At 47.6% G+C, this 18,774-nt stretch overlaps 3 protein-coding genes across 3 annotated transcripts in view; 2 read left to right on the top strand and 1 right to left on the bottom strand.

The window, feature by feature from the left end:
- The window catches only part of LOC119450434 (ubiquitin-like modifier-activating enzyme 1), a 50,039-nt gene extending 48,992 nt beyond the window's left edge, over positions 1 to 1,047 (top strand). Inside the window, exon 26 of the mRNA XM_049665869.1 lies at positions 686 to 1,047. The gene's annotated coding sequence lies outside the window, so the exon portion shown is untranslated. The remainder of the gene's footprint in view (positions 1 to 685) is intronic.
- Positions 1 to 18,774, bottom strand: part of LOC119450432 (sialin-like) — a 233,203-nt gene that overhangs the window by 31,608 nt on the left and 182,821 nt on the right. The gene's annotated exons all lie outside the window — the stretch shown is intronic.
- LOC119450435 (ubiquitin-like modifier-activating enzyme 1) overlaps positions 6,049 to 18,774 on the top strand; it is a 46,693-nt gene continuing 33,967 nt past the window's right edge. Inside the window, 4 exon segments of the mRNA XM_049666499.1 lie at positions 6,049 to 6,147; positions 10,810 to 10,883; positions 14,785 to 14,953; positions 16,651 to 16,785. Coding sequence (XP_049522456.1) covers positions 6,049 to 6,147; positions 10,810 to 10,883; positions 14,785 to 14,953; positions 16,651 to 16,785 — 477 coding nt within the window.

Raw genomic sequence — 18,774 nt, 5'->3', positions numbered from 1 at the left:
TGGGTCATCAATTATGGTGATGATGAAGCTGCCTTAGCGTAAAGGTCAGGATCAGGGGTAAAGACCACTGTTGAAGCTTCTCACTATCACGAAACGAACAGCCGTGTGTTTAAAGAAGCCTCTACTAAATGCTCATCCTCGATTTCATGATGCTGACAGTAATGTTTTCTGACGGATTCTCCATTGAAACGGTTTAGTGAAAAGTAGTCAGTTAGTCTGCGTGATCTAACGAGCATTTACGTTGTGTACTGCAGCTTATTTAGAGTTCTTTATCTATTAAAGCTATGTATGCGTTTAACGACCCCCAGCCACTGACCCTTTAATGGAGCACAGCGCTGTCCCTCGGCTTAAGAAGAAACTGCACCACAAAAACAATCTTGTGTGATGGCTACGACAAGGAGTTGCTTTGGAAACGCACCTTTGACACGGTGATTTAGGGTTGTGGTCAGAATTACCGGGCTACAAAAGTGTTTATCGATGATTTACGTGGTGCGTCATGAAGCCCAGTGACACTTATAGTTGAACTACCAGCACTACAGGCGCTGCCGTTCCCTTTCTTGTGTCGATGGGAAGTGTGGGGAAGATAGTCGTTTTAGAACACAGACCGTATTGGTTTCACCGCTACAGGGACTTGTTAAGCCTTTGTTCGTTCTTTTACAATCCTAAACATCTTTTTTTTTTCCAGGCGCAGAAGCCACTGGCGAAGCCATTTCCACCACGCCACTTCACAGCCCGCATCGATGACTTCGTGAAAGTCAAAGCCAGCAACAAGCCCCTTCCATCTCATCGATGTCCGCGTCACCTGTAATTGGAAGTTCTCCACTAAGGCCCCCGCCCCTTCGTGTTCAAATTGATACAAATCACATCAGTGAAACCCAAGCATGTGGTTCGCTTTGTTGAGTGTCTGCTTCTATCAGCGCGTGCATACGTATTCACATTTTTTATTTGCTGCTCTTACTGACGCTGATAAAGCGTGAGCCGAAAGCCCCCAAAACAGCGCTTACAGAAATTGTCAGCTTGCGCATACACAATACCACCCCGCGAATCCTCTTTAACCATTGGCGTAAATACTTGACATTTTATTGGAGCGCTTTTGACTTGTGAATCTATCGTCGAATATGGCCTTCATTGCCTTAACGCTTATATTACGATTGAACATGAAATAAAGCGAATTGAACTAAAAGTTCACTACGTGTCACTTTGAGAATAAGGTTACCATCATCAGGCAAAGCCCTGCCTTTAGCCTCAGTGCCCCTGGACATTTTTATAAATGTCCGAATAAACTACTATGCTAATAAAGCGCGTGTCATCGCCTGTCATTGACGCTTGTATTTTTACGACTCAATATAACACTGATTCGACGTCTCCTAGGCTATGCAAGTGTCAAGATGAAGTCAACGCGGCCAATTAGGATCCTTTTATTCAAGTGCACGCACTCTAATGCAACTTTTTGAAATAAACGTCCCGAGGAAGCTCCAGCAACTGCGCGAGCTCTAATTTCGCCATTCTAATACATGCGAAACACAGAAATACTCATTAGACAACCACTAAACCTACAGCTAATGAAATGTGTTTGCATAAAGAGAGGAAGCTGAAAAACTGAAATGAGTTCTGCCGCATTTTTTTTTGTCTGCTCCTCAGTGGGTAGCGCCCGCACCGAGGAGTCGGGCCATTAGGCCTATGTTGGTGCCCTTGGACAGAGGAAAACGAAGTCTCTCGAGCAGCAGCACCGATAAAGCAGACTGGCTTTTACCCTGGCAAGGGTAAAAGCACAGTGATGACCTTGAATGGCGGAACATAACACTTCCAACGCAGAAACCGCGTCCACCTCACCCTTTCCACTGGCCGTTTAAGCGGCCATCGTTCGGCTTCCTCCTATCTGGGTGCAACAACCCAGAAGTCTGGTTCGTACAAGCTGAAGAACTGTTCCGCCTACACCCTACCACTTCTCAACATCCAGTTTGGCTCACATCCAGTCGTTCCTTCCTAGCTATGTCGCGCTGGAAGTGAACGATGTCCTCTCCAATCCACTCCGGATAAACGAAAACGACATTCTTAAGGCGATCGTTCTCGAGCGCACCATGCTGTCCGAATGTCTTCATCATCAGCCTATATTTATGTCCATTGTAGGACGAAGGCCTCTCCCAGCGACCTCCAATTGCCCTTTCTTGCGCTAGCTGATTCCAACTTGCACCTGCAAATTTCCTAACTTCATCACCAGATTGCGGGATCGAATCCCGGCCGCGGCGGCCGCATTTCGATGGAGACGAAATGCAAAAACGCACGTGTGCTTGCGTTGTAGGGCACGGTAAAGAACCCCAGGTGGTCAAAATTAATCCGGAGCCCTCCACTACGGCATGCCTCATCAGAACTGGTTTTGGCACGTAAAACCCCGGAAAGAAGAAGAAGAAGTAACTTCATCACCCCACCTTATTTTCTGCGGTCCTCGACTGCGCTTCCCTTACCTTGGCACCCATTCTGTAACTCTAATGGTCCACCCTACGCATTAGATGGCCTGCCCAGCTCCATTTTACCCTTTAATGCCAACTAGAATATCGGCTATCCCCGTTTGCTCTCTTATCTACACCGCTCTCTTCGTGTCTCTTAACGTTACGCTTAAAATTTTACAGTGAAGCTGTTATAGGCTAGGTTCCAGGAGATTGCGCCCGTCGAAAACGGGAAGTGAAGTGTACAACAATTTCAGACACGTCGCGCCACCTCGTGGAGTCGTATGAAAACGCCGGACTTGTGGCATTTTCAAACTAAGGATTGTAAAAAAAAGTGTGTATTATACCGCGGTTTTCGCCGGATCTTACGTTTGCTTCTTCATTACGTGACGTAGGTCACACTGGCGACCACGTGAACGCGTTAGCACTTGTGTGTGCAGCGATTGGCGTAGCCGTTTTTAATAGAACGCTTTGACGGTACGGTGATCGCGACTGTGTACGTTCACCCTGCAACACATACGAAAGACATCGAAACGTTCATGATAGACGTTCAATTGTGCGATGCCCAACGACCATACGCCCATACGCATCGTGGGGGCAATATTCACTGCAGCAGGTCCACCATAGTCGCAGCTTCGCTGGCTTCCCTCTTCACAGTAGTGGAAGGGCTTTGAATTTTTTTGTTCCATCGCCCTTTGCGCGGACCTTAACTGTCCGAACGTAAACGTCTACAACTCGTTGCCCGCCGACCTACGCAACTGCGTCACTTGCAAGCCCTGTTAAGAAACCGAGCAGCAACTTGTGAACCACCAGCTGCAGGAGCTTTTCCTGCAGCGTATACTAGCGTCCGTTCATGTGATCCTGGCCGTGGTGTCAGACCTCTCGATGTCGGCTTTGGCTTCCACGCTTACAAAATCCTGCAGGTTTCCGGATGCTCTCCCGTCACACCAGCTGTCTCATCGGCACGTGTTCCTGGCGTTTCTGTGGTTTCGCCGCTCTGCCCATCTCAGTCTGCCTCACCTAACGATATCGTGGCACTGCGCCAAGGCTTCAACAGCCTCCGACAACTTTTTGTTTCTGTGCATCCACAAACCCAACCAAAATGAGCTTTGGATCCTCCAGGCGATCCTACACACGTCACGTCAACTGCCGCGCTCGATCCCCGTTCCCGAACCATTCACTCAGCCCGCAACGCGGCACTCAATTTTACTGGTACCAGCATGCGTTTCGGCGCTGCACACACTCGTGTGCCTGGCCGGAAAACGACGAAAGGGACCAGTAATGGCGACGAGTGGTTATCTCGACACTCCAATCGCCTTTTTTTACATCGCCAACACCACCACCGGAGTCAAGTTTCTTTACGATGCTGGCGCCAAGGTTTGTGTCCTGCACACAAGTATTGTTGAGCGTAACCTTTCCCCCATCCGTCATCTTCAAGTGGCGCATGCTACGAGCATTCCTTGTACCGATGCACATCGCTGCTTGTAAGCCTCGACTTGCGCCAATCGTTCCATTCGAATGTGATTAAGCCAGCTCAGTTCTGCATCATATATTACACCACCTAGGTGTTAACCGGTACATTCAAATCAAAACCAACCAGTAAACATTTAGTGGCATTCGAATATCCGTAAATGAAGCTTGAAGTGTTTTGAAATGTAATTTTAGTGTTCGATGCAATGAGTAAACGTCCCTCGCAGACGCAAAGAAAGCAATGGCGTCTGCGTAGACACACACGTGCTTTATCGCACAGTGGAAGTGTACGTTAAATAAAAGATGAGAAAGATCAAAATACTGGAGTACCTCCCTTAACTGATTATATTCTGACGTTGAAAAGCCACGTTGGGAGCAATAAAAGTTCCTGTTTATTTAAAATTCATATATACAATTTGTAATATAACGAGGAAAACTCACGTTGTTAGGACATTGAGAAGGATGGCACCTTCTAGACTATAGTGTAGTTTACCAAAATCTGTGTGTCATGCGATGATGTATAGTCATTCAACCATTTCCTCCTCTCTTGCCGAAGAGACAATTTCGAAAGATAATGAATTGAATTGAATCTTTATTGTCATGTATCATACATGAAGGACGGCGGGAGTAAAAGCTGCATAATAGCAGCTTGACTAGCTCCCACTACCTACAAAAGGGCTGCAAAGCAGTGACATGTAATAGTAAAGAAAACATAATATACCAAACAGGAGATATACTAACTTTCACAATAACAATGATTCAGAATTATCAGAAAAAAAATAAAGTTTAACAGGAAACAATAGTTATTGATAAAGCATCGCAAAATAGAAGGGAAAATGGAAATATATACGCATGTTGAAAAGACGTATAACTGGATTACAGTGAATAAGCGGGTATCCAGCGGGTATAAATAGCGAGTATAAATTAGCATTAAAATTATAAAAACAATGCAATAGCGTCTATCGAAGTCATATTTTCTGTATTCATATCAATACCACTAAGATAATTTAACATCTTTGGAATAACATTGCGTAGCATCTGGTCACCATAGTAAGTACGTGAACGAGGCACTAACCAACGATCATGCTGGCGTGTATCATATTTACTCCCAGTGGGTTTTAGGTTGGCTAGTTCAGAAATTATTGTTCTTCGTCTAAGTTATTTTTTTATAGCCTTACAAGTGTTGTAATTGTAAAAACTCTGCATACCTATTAGCTTATATTTTTCTTGTATATAACTTACAAAATTATTAGACTCTTTTTTAGCAACAATTTAAAAAAAATCTATTTTGAAGTCTTGCAGGGCTACCCAACAAGCCTGCGAGGCGGCGAAGAGGCAAGACCTCGATGTCCCCACGTGGGAGGCCTAGGCCCAGCCAACTAAACTGCTGGTTTAAATAAAAGTTTGTTCCTCCTCCTTGAAGTCTTGTAAGCTTACCAATGCTTGTTTGCGTTGTGTCAGTAAACATAGGATACGTGAGCATAGGATAGAAATAACGAATGGTAAATGATAAGTATTGTTTCAACGGAAGTAGATAATGGTTGCGATAAATTATACCAAGTATACGTGCAGTTTTTGTTACTACCTGCTGTACATGTGTGTCCCATAACATGCTATTCGAAAACTTAGAGGAAATATACTTACAGGAAACCCTTACGCGTATTGGTCTTTCTGCACTTGATATATTATGTTTTGATGCGAGCTGTCTGGGTCGTGCCCGAAATAAAGTCTGTCAGTTTGAGCACGACTATAGTTATTTATTGTAGGAAAGTTTACGTGTTAAACACCTAGTTATTACCTTATTATTCACATTTTATTTGTGTTTTTTTTTATCTCAGACGGTTCCATCAAAAAGCGACATGTTCACTTTTCAATTACTTTTCTTGCATTCCTTTTTAAAAAACTGTCAATACATGGCATTAAGTTAGCCGGATTAGTGACATTGCATTTTATTTCCATTGCGATCTTGGCCAATCTCCCCTAGTGGGTGCGTGCCATATATTAAAGGTAACAATAACAACAGCAAAAGTTCGCAGCGTGGATCCTGGCGTGGACGGCGCGGGCACAGCTTCAGGGTGGGGGGCTGAAAGCCGGGTGACCGAGTGTAGTAGAAGTCGCCAGGCCGAGTTCTATGGCGGCTGCCATTGGCGAGGAAGAGGACCCCACCCCTCCGGCAAAACGACGCAGGAGCGACGATGATTCCGACATCGACGCGTTTGAAAAGACCAGTGTGAGTGCACGCTATTCGTCTATATTAGGCTTGGCTCGGGCGCAGCTCTTCGGGCTCAATAAAGGTGTTCGAAGCATTGGAGTTACTGTCAGGGTTGGTACGCGTTAAGCAGAACTGCGCGGCATCTTCAGGAGAGGGTTACGCCGACCTATGGTAGTGTATAGTTGCTGGTACCCACACATTATAATATGAAATATTGTCACTTACGTGTGACTGTGCGCTTTAAGGCAAGCAGGGAAGTGTACCTGCAGGCAGAGTTTAAAAGCGAACGCATTATTCCGGAAGGGAGAGGAGCACGACGAGATTCCAATGATGCTGTCGCCGAAAACCCCTTCTCACCTACCAAGAGAGTGGAATGAAGGCAAGAAGGGGGGAGTGTTTGTGGAGAGACGGGGCGCTAATTTCTGACAGCATGACTCAAGTGTTTCCAACTTCTTTTGTTTTTTTTTTTTTTAGTGTGTTGCTAAACTGAGACAAAAAAGTCGCTAAATCTTCACAAACTTTTGCTCCGATTGTCGCTAACGATTGTCGCTAAAGCTATTGAGTAACCTTTATACTGCAACGTAGACACTTTCAGAGCACTCTAATATACGCTGGCATGGCGTAACGAATCTACTGATATGTTTCGAATGTGTCTATCCATGCAGGGGAGGAGTACACAGGGACTTTTCCAGCATGAGTGTAACGGACTTTTACTTTACGAACGTATTAAAAAAACCGTGCATAATGAAAGCTGAAATCTGTCGTTTATCGTCGGATTTTAAGATTACACTTAGTTCACGTTATGCCTACAAACTTTCTATAGTTTGCTGCGCTCGTGAAAGGAGAACTAAATCATGCGACACGATCTTGTTCATGTTGTTAAACACGGCAATTACAATTACGCAACCTTCATATAGGTCAAATGCTACCTTTCCACCCTTTGATCTACCTGAAAGCTCCGTGTACGTGTAGTATTGATTTGTTCGAAAGCCGTTAGCAACGGAGACGGTGCATTCAGATTTGCGTGACCGGGCCCGGCCGCACGCATTTCATTTCTACAGTTTATCAGTCCTATTCAACTGCTGTGTTCTAAACCTCGCATAAAATGTATGGCAGTAAAATTTGGTCACTTAATTTACTGCTACGCTTGCAAGCGTCCACCAATCGAACATAATTATTGAAAACACAGCATCCATAGTGTTAAGACCCATTTGAATTGGCTTCATAAATAATGAAAAAAAAGGGAGGCAAATAAGAAATTGCATTTTGCGACCACAATATGAAGCCTATGGTCAAAAATCGGGAGGACGCTTAAGCTTGGCTTTTAAGAGTGGAACGCGATAGCATTCAACAATTCATGACTGCTACTCATGGTTCCCGACGACTGCAGCTTATGCGACCGTAATGGTTACTGGAAAACACTGGCGGCGAACGCTATGCGCGTAGGCGAGCTTTCTGGTGGAAACGCGGCCTCTTGCGTGGGCCGATCCCGGAGATAGTGCACAACCACGCCAAAGAAATTGAGTCATTTTTCAGGTTTCCGTATTTGTTTCGCACTTATAATATTTCAGTCTGAGAATATTTAACATAAAAGGCATGCGCTGTGGGTGTTTTGTTTCATGACATTTGTTTGCGGATTTTCATTCTCAATATTCCGAGGAATAGATTTGCCAAGAATGCAAGGCAAGGTATGAGCACCATTAATGATAGAATGGCGTGGCTTACCTAAACGTGGTTGGGGATGATTTTCTCGGCCGCGGGCGCCAATGCCGAGGCCGACGCCGGATTTTCTGCGACATGGGGGAAACATATGGCCTCAATGAGAGCAGACCACTGCTGCTTCGCTGTGGTCACAGAGCCCACGCTCCCAATACAGCCAATTTCGGCAGCCTTTTTTTATTGCGATAGCAATTATATGGACACTCCAAAGCAGATTTCTGCCGTCGGCGTCGCCGTCGGCGTCGCCGTTGCCGTGAGGTTCCGTATGACGTCAATGGAGATGAAATCGGCGCCGCGCGCCGCCGAACGCTGTATGTGCGAGTGAAAGGGCGCGAGGGACGCGCGCTTTCACGGGGAGTGAACGCACGGCGGAGAACAAACACGCGTTCTGCGCCGTGCTCCCTTAAGGGCTGCAGAAGTAGGTGTCTCTGTCTTTTTCCTCCTTTACAATCACCATATATGTAGAGCAAACGCGCCCTCTTCCGACGCGCGAAAGGCCGGGGGGGGGGGGGGGGGGGAGGCGACGTTTAGCTGCGGCACCAAGTGCCTATTTATATCAGAGGCTCAGGCAACAGTCACCAACGCCGCACGCATTTTGTGCGAACGCGGACAAAACGCCGACGGCGTCGACAACAGTTCTGCGTGTTGCCGGTGCTGCTGCATGTCCACGTTTATACAGCTGATTAAGCTACTATCATTACTCCGTATAGCTCTCTACAAATTTGCTATCGCAATTGATGCTTCGCCTTTAAGGTGAAACTGCGACAACTTTTTTTTTAGCTTTTAAGTAATACAGCGCGTTCTAGAATGTTATTTTCAAAGCTACTTTCTTAACTTCGAAATAACTAATATGTCGTCAATTGGTCTGTCGCGTCCCTAGAAAAGTCGCTGGTCGCTAAACAGACCCAAAAATCGCTACATCTAGCGACAATATCGCTGAAATGGGGTCACGGCGCGGTTCAGGGCCTTGAGGACGGGATGCTGGAGCGTTCACCGGATTGGCGGAGAAAGGAGGGATGGGGTGAACGGTTGAGAGGTAGCGTTCGCCGGTGTGTTTGGGGGGCTGTGCGAAGACGGGGAAAATCCCGCGTCATTCCACAGCTGTCAAGGTGGTTACCAGCGAAGCAGTTTAGCACGCGACATAGAGGTGACACAGAATTTAGATCAAATGTATAAGGAAATTTTATTTCTCATGAGTGGTGATGGCCGTACCACCATCCCGAAGAAAGACCGAAGAAAGACATCCCGAAGAAAGACATACATTCGCCTGGTAGACTACCGCCACCTCGGGGATCCGGAGGAAACTGACACGTGTGACGGGACCGCTATGCCGGGAGAGCGGCAGGAAACTAAGCACGCAGGCACTTGGAACGATGACAAAGAGGGGAGAGGGAAGTGCGAGCGTACAGGTGGGTCGCATGGCGGCAAATGTTAGAGAAACCCGCAGTATCTACCTGAGACTCCACTGCTCTTTAAAATGGTGCTTATTTATATCTAATCTACTGAAAATGCATATCCAAATGATGAGACGTCTAAGCTTTTGCATAGAATGAAGCAATCTTGCATCAAATTCGGGAGCCGAGTTTTTGCAGACGCAGATCTGTTGATGGACACAAAATATGAAACCCTAGCCATAGACAGCTTCGCTGTAAAAATTTAAGGTCTGCACAATGCGACGATGAAAATAATACAAAACTACGTAATTATGTAGCACTGCATTATATCTGACGCCTCAGTTTTACTACTCATAAATACATATATACCATGTACGTCAACCTTCTCTTATTTTTCGTCGACTTTGACTGCTAAGCCTTTATGAAGCGAAACTAATCGAATGCTAGAAAAATCTTTTGATTTGGCTGTCCAGGGTGCTCAATGCAATGCCAGAGGCTTCCGTTGGATAAAAGTAGGAACGCCAAAACATTTATGTTGTGGTTGTCGGTGACAATGCGCGCACGACGAAAGATGTGGCACGATCGTCTGCAGCTCGCAGCCACTGCAATTTCTCGTGAAACAATAGGCCTCGGATATTTTGAAGGAAAGTGAAAGGTTTCTGAGGACGAAGCAATGAGCCAAACTTGAAATACCGTAAGTTTGGGCATGTTGATGTTCCATTTCTGCATCTAGCGCTCAACACAAGACGAGGAAAGAGTGAAAACCGACGAATACAGGCGCTATAGCACTGTCTTCATCGGTATTCACTCTGCCATTGTCTTGTGTTGAGCGCTAGATGGCAGCAATGAAGCGAGTTGGGTAGCACAAACTTATTCGTTGTTCCTCTGCGAAAGCTTTCACCATAGTCTACCTCGCCGATCATGCTTTCCGAGGTGTAGCTATGTTCGTGGTATACAATGCAGCCGGGTATGGGGACGCGCAAAGAGGCGAGGCATGAATCCAGGAGGAAAGGAGAGGACAACGTAGAGGACAAGGTGCGACGTACATCATCAAGCGGGCATGAAAAATTATAAGAGGCTATGGTACTAAGCGTAAAATGGTGTAGTCAAAACTTGTTTAGATGTCACTCGCGCTAGCGTCGCCTGCAACCTTCTTCACAACGTGAAAATCGTACCTAGTCTGTAAGTTAAAAAAAATACAAATTGAAAAGAACCCTTGCAAAAGTGATATATGACATTCACTTGCATCTCAATCAATACAAAATATACTGCCAACAAGAACTCAACAGAAACACAACAGAAATCCTATAACGTCATTTGCAAGGAAAAACAGAGGAAGGGCGATATCAGAAGCGCAAAATATGATGAAGTTAAAAGCAGAAAAAACCTTACCACTTGCATGAGTGCACCTGTCCTTACCAGAGTGTGAAAACTTCCTTGAGTTAAACTTGAGCTGTGGTTTATTGAATCGCGATTCATCGCCTCCATTTTCCTTTGCTCTCATTAAATTGTTGGCTTTCTTTTGTGATGTCGATTCTGGCAAACCTCGGCGGTTTTTTATGCACAGGAACATGGGAAAACCTCGGACTCATCAGGACAGAACCCACCCTATATCGACGAGAGCCTGTATTCCAGACAACTGTGAGTCAACTCGCCGCCACTATATACGTACAGTCCATGTGCTTGTGACACTAACAGTACGAATAAGTAAAGTCAGAGTCTTCGAAGCAATTTACAAAAATGCGATAGCATGTGTCGACGGGCAGAGTGTGGCGAGCCGATCCTAGCGGCTGTGTAATAAAGGCGTGGATAGACCGATCCTGATATATTCCAGTGGACTACGTGTGTGCTCACCAAGGTTTTAACCCGATAGCGCTGTACATGTAAAACATGGTGTTCGGCCTTGTAGAGGAAGTATGTCCTCGTCGGGAGGAGCAACTGGGGGTGTGTTTGAAAGCGCGGGAGCGGGAAAAGAGCAGATGAGTGCTTTGACGTACAGAGAGACACGTGACAGGAGTAGTGGATTGCGCAATGTTTTACACCACACTGTTGTGTATCGAGGTGGTCCTAATGAATCAAATGTCGATGGCCTCTCATCGCATCGCATAATAGAACGTATACAGCTGCTCAAGCGTATTTATCACAGCGCCCAGCTGTCACTTTAGGTCTATAGGGTCCAGACGGCCGTCAAGTTGCATCCCGCAGTACGAAATTCTGACAGCACGCCGCTTTTATAGGGCAGAGCGTGCAGGATGTAAACGTAACACTGTTCATGCATCATGGCTCTCGGCATGCTGCGCGTTACTTTGGAGCAAGGAGAGCTGGGTAAAGGACGTTTAAGTAGCGGTGGTGTTCCAACAGTGAAAGTTTCGAAGCACATCAAATTGAAATTTCCCCCATAAAATAAGGGCTTCCTTATCGAATGGTCTACAGAATCTTTTCTGGCTTTATCAGAATGGGGAGAACACCATGGAGTGGAAAGGCGGAAATAAACTTTTCTCTTCAATACAAGTTTTGCTATGCGCAAGTCCGTTAACTTGGAAAGCTTGTAAGCTAGAAAAGTCGCCAGGATTTCACGTTGACTTGCAACGGGCACTGGCACTCAAGTGGGCCGGTTCACGACATTCACGGACGTTTTGCGCATAAAGGACACAAAGAAAAATGTGTGCCCCATCGTTCTTTTTTGTGTCCGTGACCGTTATGCTTAACATTGTACACACTTCCGGCATGCCAACAGGCCTGATTAGCTATCTTTGCCATGGCAAGCAAAATCCAATACTTGTAGTGAGCCCGTATATTCGGTCATAATAAATATTTGAAGAAGCCGATTTTTATATTCTTGAATGTAGTATTTAGAGTCGAAACAACACAATCACTTCAAATTCAAAAATTCAAATATTGGCACGCTAAGCGATAAGTACATCATAATTTCAGACAACTCCTTCGTGATACACGTAAAACACCAATAAAAAATACTTGTTTGACATGCACTGTTCGGCTAAAGTGAGGCTTTATTATATAGCTTGACAGCGCACACAATAGGACCCACAAAAAAGACAACTTGATGGCCCTTGATTTGCGGGCAGGGCAATGCAAAGACTTTTGGTTTAGGCCGAACCCATGCTAGCCTGTGCAATGCAATCGACGTAAAGCCAGGGCGGACGCACTCTGGCGAGGTCTTAAGGACAAACCGACCCTCTACATGGATGCCGCCTGTGCGGGCAATGGCCGTTGCACAATCGCTGTCGTTGATGCCAGCGGTCGGAAAATTAGCCCCGTCACGGTCAATACGTGCTCCATTGTGGAGGCGGAAGAGGCCGCAATTGCCATGGGCGCGTCCCTAACTGATGGTAAATTCGTTGTGTCAAACTCTAAATCGGCCAATGAGCTACTCTATTGAGGCAATCGGCCCCATTACAAGGAGACTTCTCAAACCCCAGGACACCATCCACATAATGTGGTTGCCAGATCATGCCGGCAACCCGGGTAACGAAGCAGATCACCTAGCCGCATGAGCAGCAGATAACCAGGAGGTGGAATCGCTCCACTCGGGTGGCCGGCTTGAACCCATCCTCACTTTTCACGAATTCACGCAATTCTACAAGGATTCGCGCAAAGCGTATCCGTTCCCGAGCGCGATTCTCTCCCGGAAGCAGGCCACGACTCTACGTCGGGGTACAGACTCGATCCGTGCTAAGCCCCAAAAGGTTGGCTGAAATTTCCAAGCAAGAGTTAAAAGCTAACTGCAGACACCGCGAAGCACTAACCGCAGACCAAGATCACGTACTTTAAAGGGGGGGGGGGGCAGGCATTCAACCTCCCGCCAAGGACGATTCTTCGGCAAGCCCCCACGCTCGAGGCCTGGGAGCGTGCGATCAAGGCGAATAACCCCGGATGACAAGTCAGGCTGGCAGAGTGTGCTAACCGTGTCGCTGCCACACGGTCTCCACGCTAGCTCCTCTGCCAGGGTCTCACCTACTAATTTACGCCTCCAATAAAGTTTACTTCTATCTCTTGACCTCGCTGCTGGCTTACGTCTGTCACGGGCAACTTACCGCGCGCTGCTACGACTATACCTCGTAGGGTTCAGACCGCCTCTAGTGCTTGCACTTAGTTCACATCTCGGAGCTCAATTTGTTGGGTAACGCCCTAGTTTCAAAACTGCTGACGATGTCTTCGTTCTCTTATGTTTAATATGGGTATCATATTTTATAGTCGGCATTTGACAATATGGCGGTGATAATCACCAGAAATATGCTATATGGAGATAACCTATGGGGACGGTGACAACGCTGACGCAGCTGAAAATTTCTTTTGACAGCCATAGCTGCAAAAGAGTGACATACAGGTGTTCCGAAAGTGAAGCCGAACAGGCGGCATCTTGGAAACCTCCCCTATCTAAAGCCACAGCTTCTACTGCACCATAAAGAATTATCTTGACGCTTCGATAGAGCTTTGATTCACAAAAAGCAGGGTGTATGTATCTTTTTCGACATATGTTTTTTCTGTCACATATTTTAATCTAATGTCTGAAGCTATAGGTACGAATTTTATTGACGAAGAAACTAAGATGCAACCAGAGTAAAACGTTCCTTTATTTTTAGTCAGCATAAAATTCATCTCTCGAAAAACAAGGGCATGCGCTCCAGTGCGACCGTCTTCTTAATTCGCGTAAGAATATAATTGTCACTTAGTTCACGGGACATTACAGCTGGCTCCAAGGGCTGCCGCGCTAGATATTATAACCACGGAGGTGGTTGAGGCTTTCATTAAGACGCAGCGTGTGGAATCAGAGCAATAATTGTATTAGGGCGCTGTGTAACACGCGCAGACACAAAAAAGAAAAAGAAAGTATAATAACACCGCCATAAAATACATCACAACTCCGAAGTAGCCTCATCTCATCATGACGGTTTCCCATTCAAGTAGTTGCTACACAACAATGCCCGTTTTTAACAAAATAATTTCTCCATGAAAACGGAATCTGACAGTGTCATCATCATCATCATCATCACCATCATCATCAGACTATACTTATGCCCACTGCAGGATGAAGGCCTCTTCCTGCAACTTCAATTGCCCCTGTCTTGCGCTAGCCGATTCCAACTTGCGCCTGCAAATTTCCTAACTTCATCGCCCCACCTAGTTTTCTGCCGTCTTCGACTGCGCTTCCCTTCTCTTGGTACCACTGTCGTTGAAAAGAGAAGTGTGCAATCATTGCATTCTACCGGCGCTAACATATGTGGCAGAAACGTGGAGGTTAACAAAGAATCTCGAGAACAAGTTAAGGACCGCACAAAGAGCGATGGAACGAAAAATGTTAGCCGTAACGTTAAGAGAGAGGAAGAGAGCGCTGTGGATCAGAGAGCAAACGGGGATAGCCGATATTCTAGTTGACAATGTAGACGGAAACAATGTAATTATTTGTCAGTTCTATGACAAATACTGACAGTGCCAGAGAACTGACAAATAATTACAATCTTTCCGTCTACATTATTACACTAAAAATATTAACTGAGGCGAAATACACTTTGCTTTGCAGCTACGTGCTCGGGCGCGACGCCATGGTGCGGATGGCGCAATCGGACGTGCTCATTTCGGGCCTGGGCGGCCTAGGAGTAGAGGTAGCGAAGAACATCGTTCTAGCTGGCGTCAGGTCGGTCACTCTGCACGATGAGATGGTGTGCACCCGGGTCGATCTCTCATCGCAGGTGAGGACATTCGCGAATTAACACGTCCTAGCTCGCTCGTTGCAAATGTCGTCATTGCTCGAGTGCAATGAAGCTCGAATTTCCCGAGCAGCCGTTCTTTGCCGAAACAATGGAGTGTGAGTGCGGCACTGCTTACTGCCGGGCCTCTATGACAATGCACTGGTAAATAATTAGAACACATCTGCGATATATTTTCGATGACTTCCGTCGTGCCACCACCATCGGTTATCGGCGCGTTTATCTATCTATACCTTTGCGCGACAGGTGCGCTGTTATCACAACCGGAAATGCGCACCACCGACTTTAACCAATCTAGTGCTTAACTTCGTGGGGCACATTTCAACCGGGATTGCAATGCAACCATCTCACAGCATATTATCATCGACAATTTTTCCCCCAAGTGGCCACAAAAGGCAAAAAGTGACTGTCACTAGTCTGTTTCGGTAGTAGGATGATTTAGCTACACCACAATCGGCTACCAATACCGCTACCTCTTCGGCTCCGTACCGACTGCACTAACTATTGGCACCTCACTATACTTGCGCAAATTGTGCCACATCGCACATGCGCAGGCTGCACCTTGCCGAGGTACTAACCACAGCTGCAACGCGACGTTCAGACTACGATCGTAGCATTCACAAAGCAATAATTTACTGTATATAGCGGGCGCTAGTAACACTGCGATCTTAAACGCAGCAGGTCGTTCACATTGCCAAATGCGCACCGTTACATATCAGTACCTGCCAATCAACCTTCAAGGGGGTCAGTCGATGGCTGCGCAGTCGGGGGGTCGCACAAACAAGTTTGAACACTCAGGCACCATACAGGTAAAATACCAAAGCATGAGCACGGTCGCCGCACGCATAGCCACTGCTCTCAAAAGCCCACGTGACTTTGTAGACCAGTCGTTGTCATATTCGGGCATGCCGGAAGTCCCCTGAGCGGTAAAGGAAAATCCAAACTCCGTCTTAACTGTTGTATCTTGATCAGACGTAAAAGTAGCGAGCCAATCAAGTACGCTTGCGCCTGCTTCGATTGTTGCGCTGTTTATACTTTATATATGACTGCAGTATAAAAAAATAGCGTTGCGTTTGCGTTTATTTCTTGCGAAATGTCTGGGCACTGCGTACGTAGTCTGACCGTAACCTGAAGTGTTGGATCGTAAGACATTTACCAACAAGCGCAGCGTCGGCGGTGCATATCTCGCACCGCGTAATAACCTCTGAAGAAATAAACGACTTCGCTACATTTTGCATAGCCACAACTTGGCAGTGGCAGCAATTAGGAATGCATTTCAGTTTATACCACAACGAAACAATCGCGCCTAAAACGGGCATGCCAGCTCCACGCTGAAACCCTGTGGCAAATACGTCCCGGTGGCTTAATCATTTTCGCCAAAACGCACGCATCGAGCGTGGATATTGCTGGCACTAAGAACATTTTGCTGGGCTAGTGGGTGCCTTAAAATGAATAAGTAGATTTTGCAGAAAATAGACGACCACGAACGAAATGAACACATAGACAGAACAGGTGCTGAAGAAGTATATGGTCCACCAAACAGGCACTGTCCCATTTACATGTCCATTCATTTTGTGGCCCTCTGTTTCGCGCAAGAATCTACTTATTTACAACATTACAGCTATATAGCTCCGTTTCGGGCGGCTTCGACTGGGCTCATCTTGGTCTGTATCTTCCAGTACTACCTGAGCAAGGACACCTTGGGCCAGAATCGAGCCGAGGCTTGCGAGGCCCCACTGGCACGACTCAACAAGTACGTGCGAGTCACGACCTACACTAAGCCCCTGACCGAAGAATTTTTGAAGCGGTTCAACGTGAGTGTTCTTGAGCTAACGTTTCTACTTCTGCTGCGTGTAGTAAGCGAAGTCATGCCGAAAGCTTTACAAAGTCACGCGTTTGAAAGCGAAGGCTTGAGCTTGGCATACGATCCGTTAGGATCTTTCCGTGATCCTGAACTTCGGCATTTTTGAAACGGCGCAAAAGGGACGAAAGACACGGGTAGAACCATACAGGACGCATGAAATTGGCGTTGACCAATTCGCCAAAATGTGTGTTTTGCTGTAAATACTGACTCGTAAGCACAGCACTATACCCGCGGACAACTTTCTGTGACAATGAAGGGAAAGCTACGGGCGCGTGGCTGCTGCACATGTGTTACCACGCCAAGTAGTCCGGCAGCGTTTGACAGTGCTTTTGGTTGCTCGGAACAGACGCCGAATCGACGCAGCTTGCACGTGCGTGTGACGGTTTCGCGTTTGCCCAGTCGCGGAAGAGAAAAGACGCAAAATAGTAAACATTTACACTTAGTGGTGGGCTGTGTCTCGTTTAAATGTTGCTAATAAGGTGTTTATGTTTTCTCTTCCTTAGCCTAAACGAACGTGGATTAATACGCGGCACACTTTTCAGGAGCGCTCTCACTTGTGCACGCTTTGCCTCCGTAGCTTTCCTTTCATTGCCACAGAAAGTTCTCCGCCAGTATAATTACTAGCGCCTGAAAAAAAGTTGTCGCAGTTTCACCTGAAAGGCGAAGCATAAATTGCGATAGCAAATTTGTAGAGAGCTATACGGAGTAATGATAGTAGCTTTATCAGCTGTATAAACTTAGACATGCAGCAGCACCGGCAACACGCAGAACTGTTGTCGACGCCGTCGCCGTTTTGCCCGCGTTCGCACAAAATGCGTGCGGCGTTGGTGACTGTTGCCGGAGCCTCTGATATAAATAGGCACTTGGTGCCGCAGCTAAACGTCGCCTCCCTTCCCTCCCTCTCCCCCCCAAACACGTTCGCTCGTCGGAAGAAGGCGCGTTTGCTCTACATATATGGTGATTGTAAAGAAGGAAAGAGACGCCTACTTCTGCAGCCCTTAAGGGAACACGGCGCAGAACGCGCGTTTGTTCTCCGCCGTGCGTTCACTCCCCGTGAAAACGCGCGTCCCTCGCGCCCTTTCACTCGCACATACAGCGTTCGGCGCGCCGCGACGGCCCCCACCGCAGAGGCCTCCTGTCCCCATCGCCACGGAGCTGCCCGGGATTTCGAAGAGGCGCTCACCCGCTTGCGCCCTGCAGCAGACGGCCGCCTGCCTCCTGGACGAGACCCTCGGAGACCACCTCCTGGTGTACGTCGACGGTTCGGTGGTACCGGACACCGGCTCTGCCACGGCGGCCTGCACGGCACCAGCCCTGCAGAAGAGCAGGCAGTGTCGACTGCCCAGACACGCCAGCTCGACTGCAGCGGAGGTGGCAGGCCTCCACCTGGCCGTCGACCTACTCTCTGAGGAGCTTCCTGGGGTACCAGCGGCCATCCTCTGCGACTCCAGGGCAGCCCTCCTCGGCCTGCAGAGGCCAGAAAGCGCCAGCCTTGGAGTCGCACTGCTGTCTACCCGGCTGACAGCGCTGCAGGACGCAGGCCACCCGGTGTCCCTGCACTGGATCCCCGCCCACGTAGGGATCCCGGGCAACGAGGCAGCCGACACCCTGGCGAAGGACGCCCACCACTCCACTGTGCCCCTCAGTCGGGCCGTGACGGAGGGCGACTTCACAGGACTGAGGCTGCGGCGACACCTGGCGACCCACCACCCAGACAAACGGGTGGCACTGGGATGCCCCCCACGACCACTCCCCCAGCGAGGCCTTGCTCGCAGGGAGACCTCGCTCCTTCTCCGGCTCCGCATCGGCTGCAGCTGGACGGCAGCACGCAGCTACCGACTGGGACGAGCGACGTCCCCGGCCTGCAGCTCCTGCGGGGAGCCGGAGACGATCGAACATCTCCTGCTGGCCTGCCCGGCGTACCTCCAGCAGCGGGGCC

Source organism: Dermacentor silvarum, chromosome 4 (assembly GCF_013339745.2).
Source record: "Dermacentor silvarum isolate Dsil-2018 chromosome 4, BIME_Dsil_1.4, whole genome shotgun sequence".
NCBI lineage: Eukaryota > Metazoa > Arthropoda > Arachnida > Ixodida > Ixodidae > Dermacentor > Dermacentor silvarum.
This window is presented reverse-complemented; position numbering and strand designations above follow the sequence as displayed.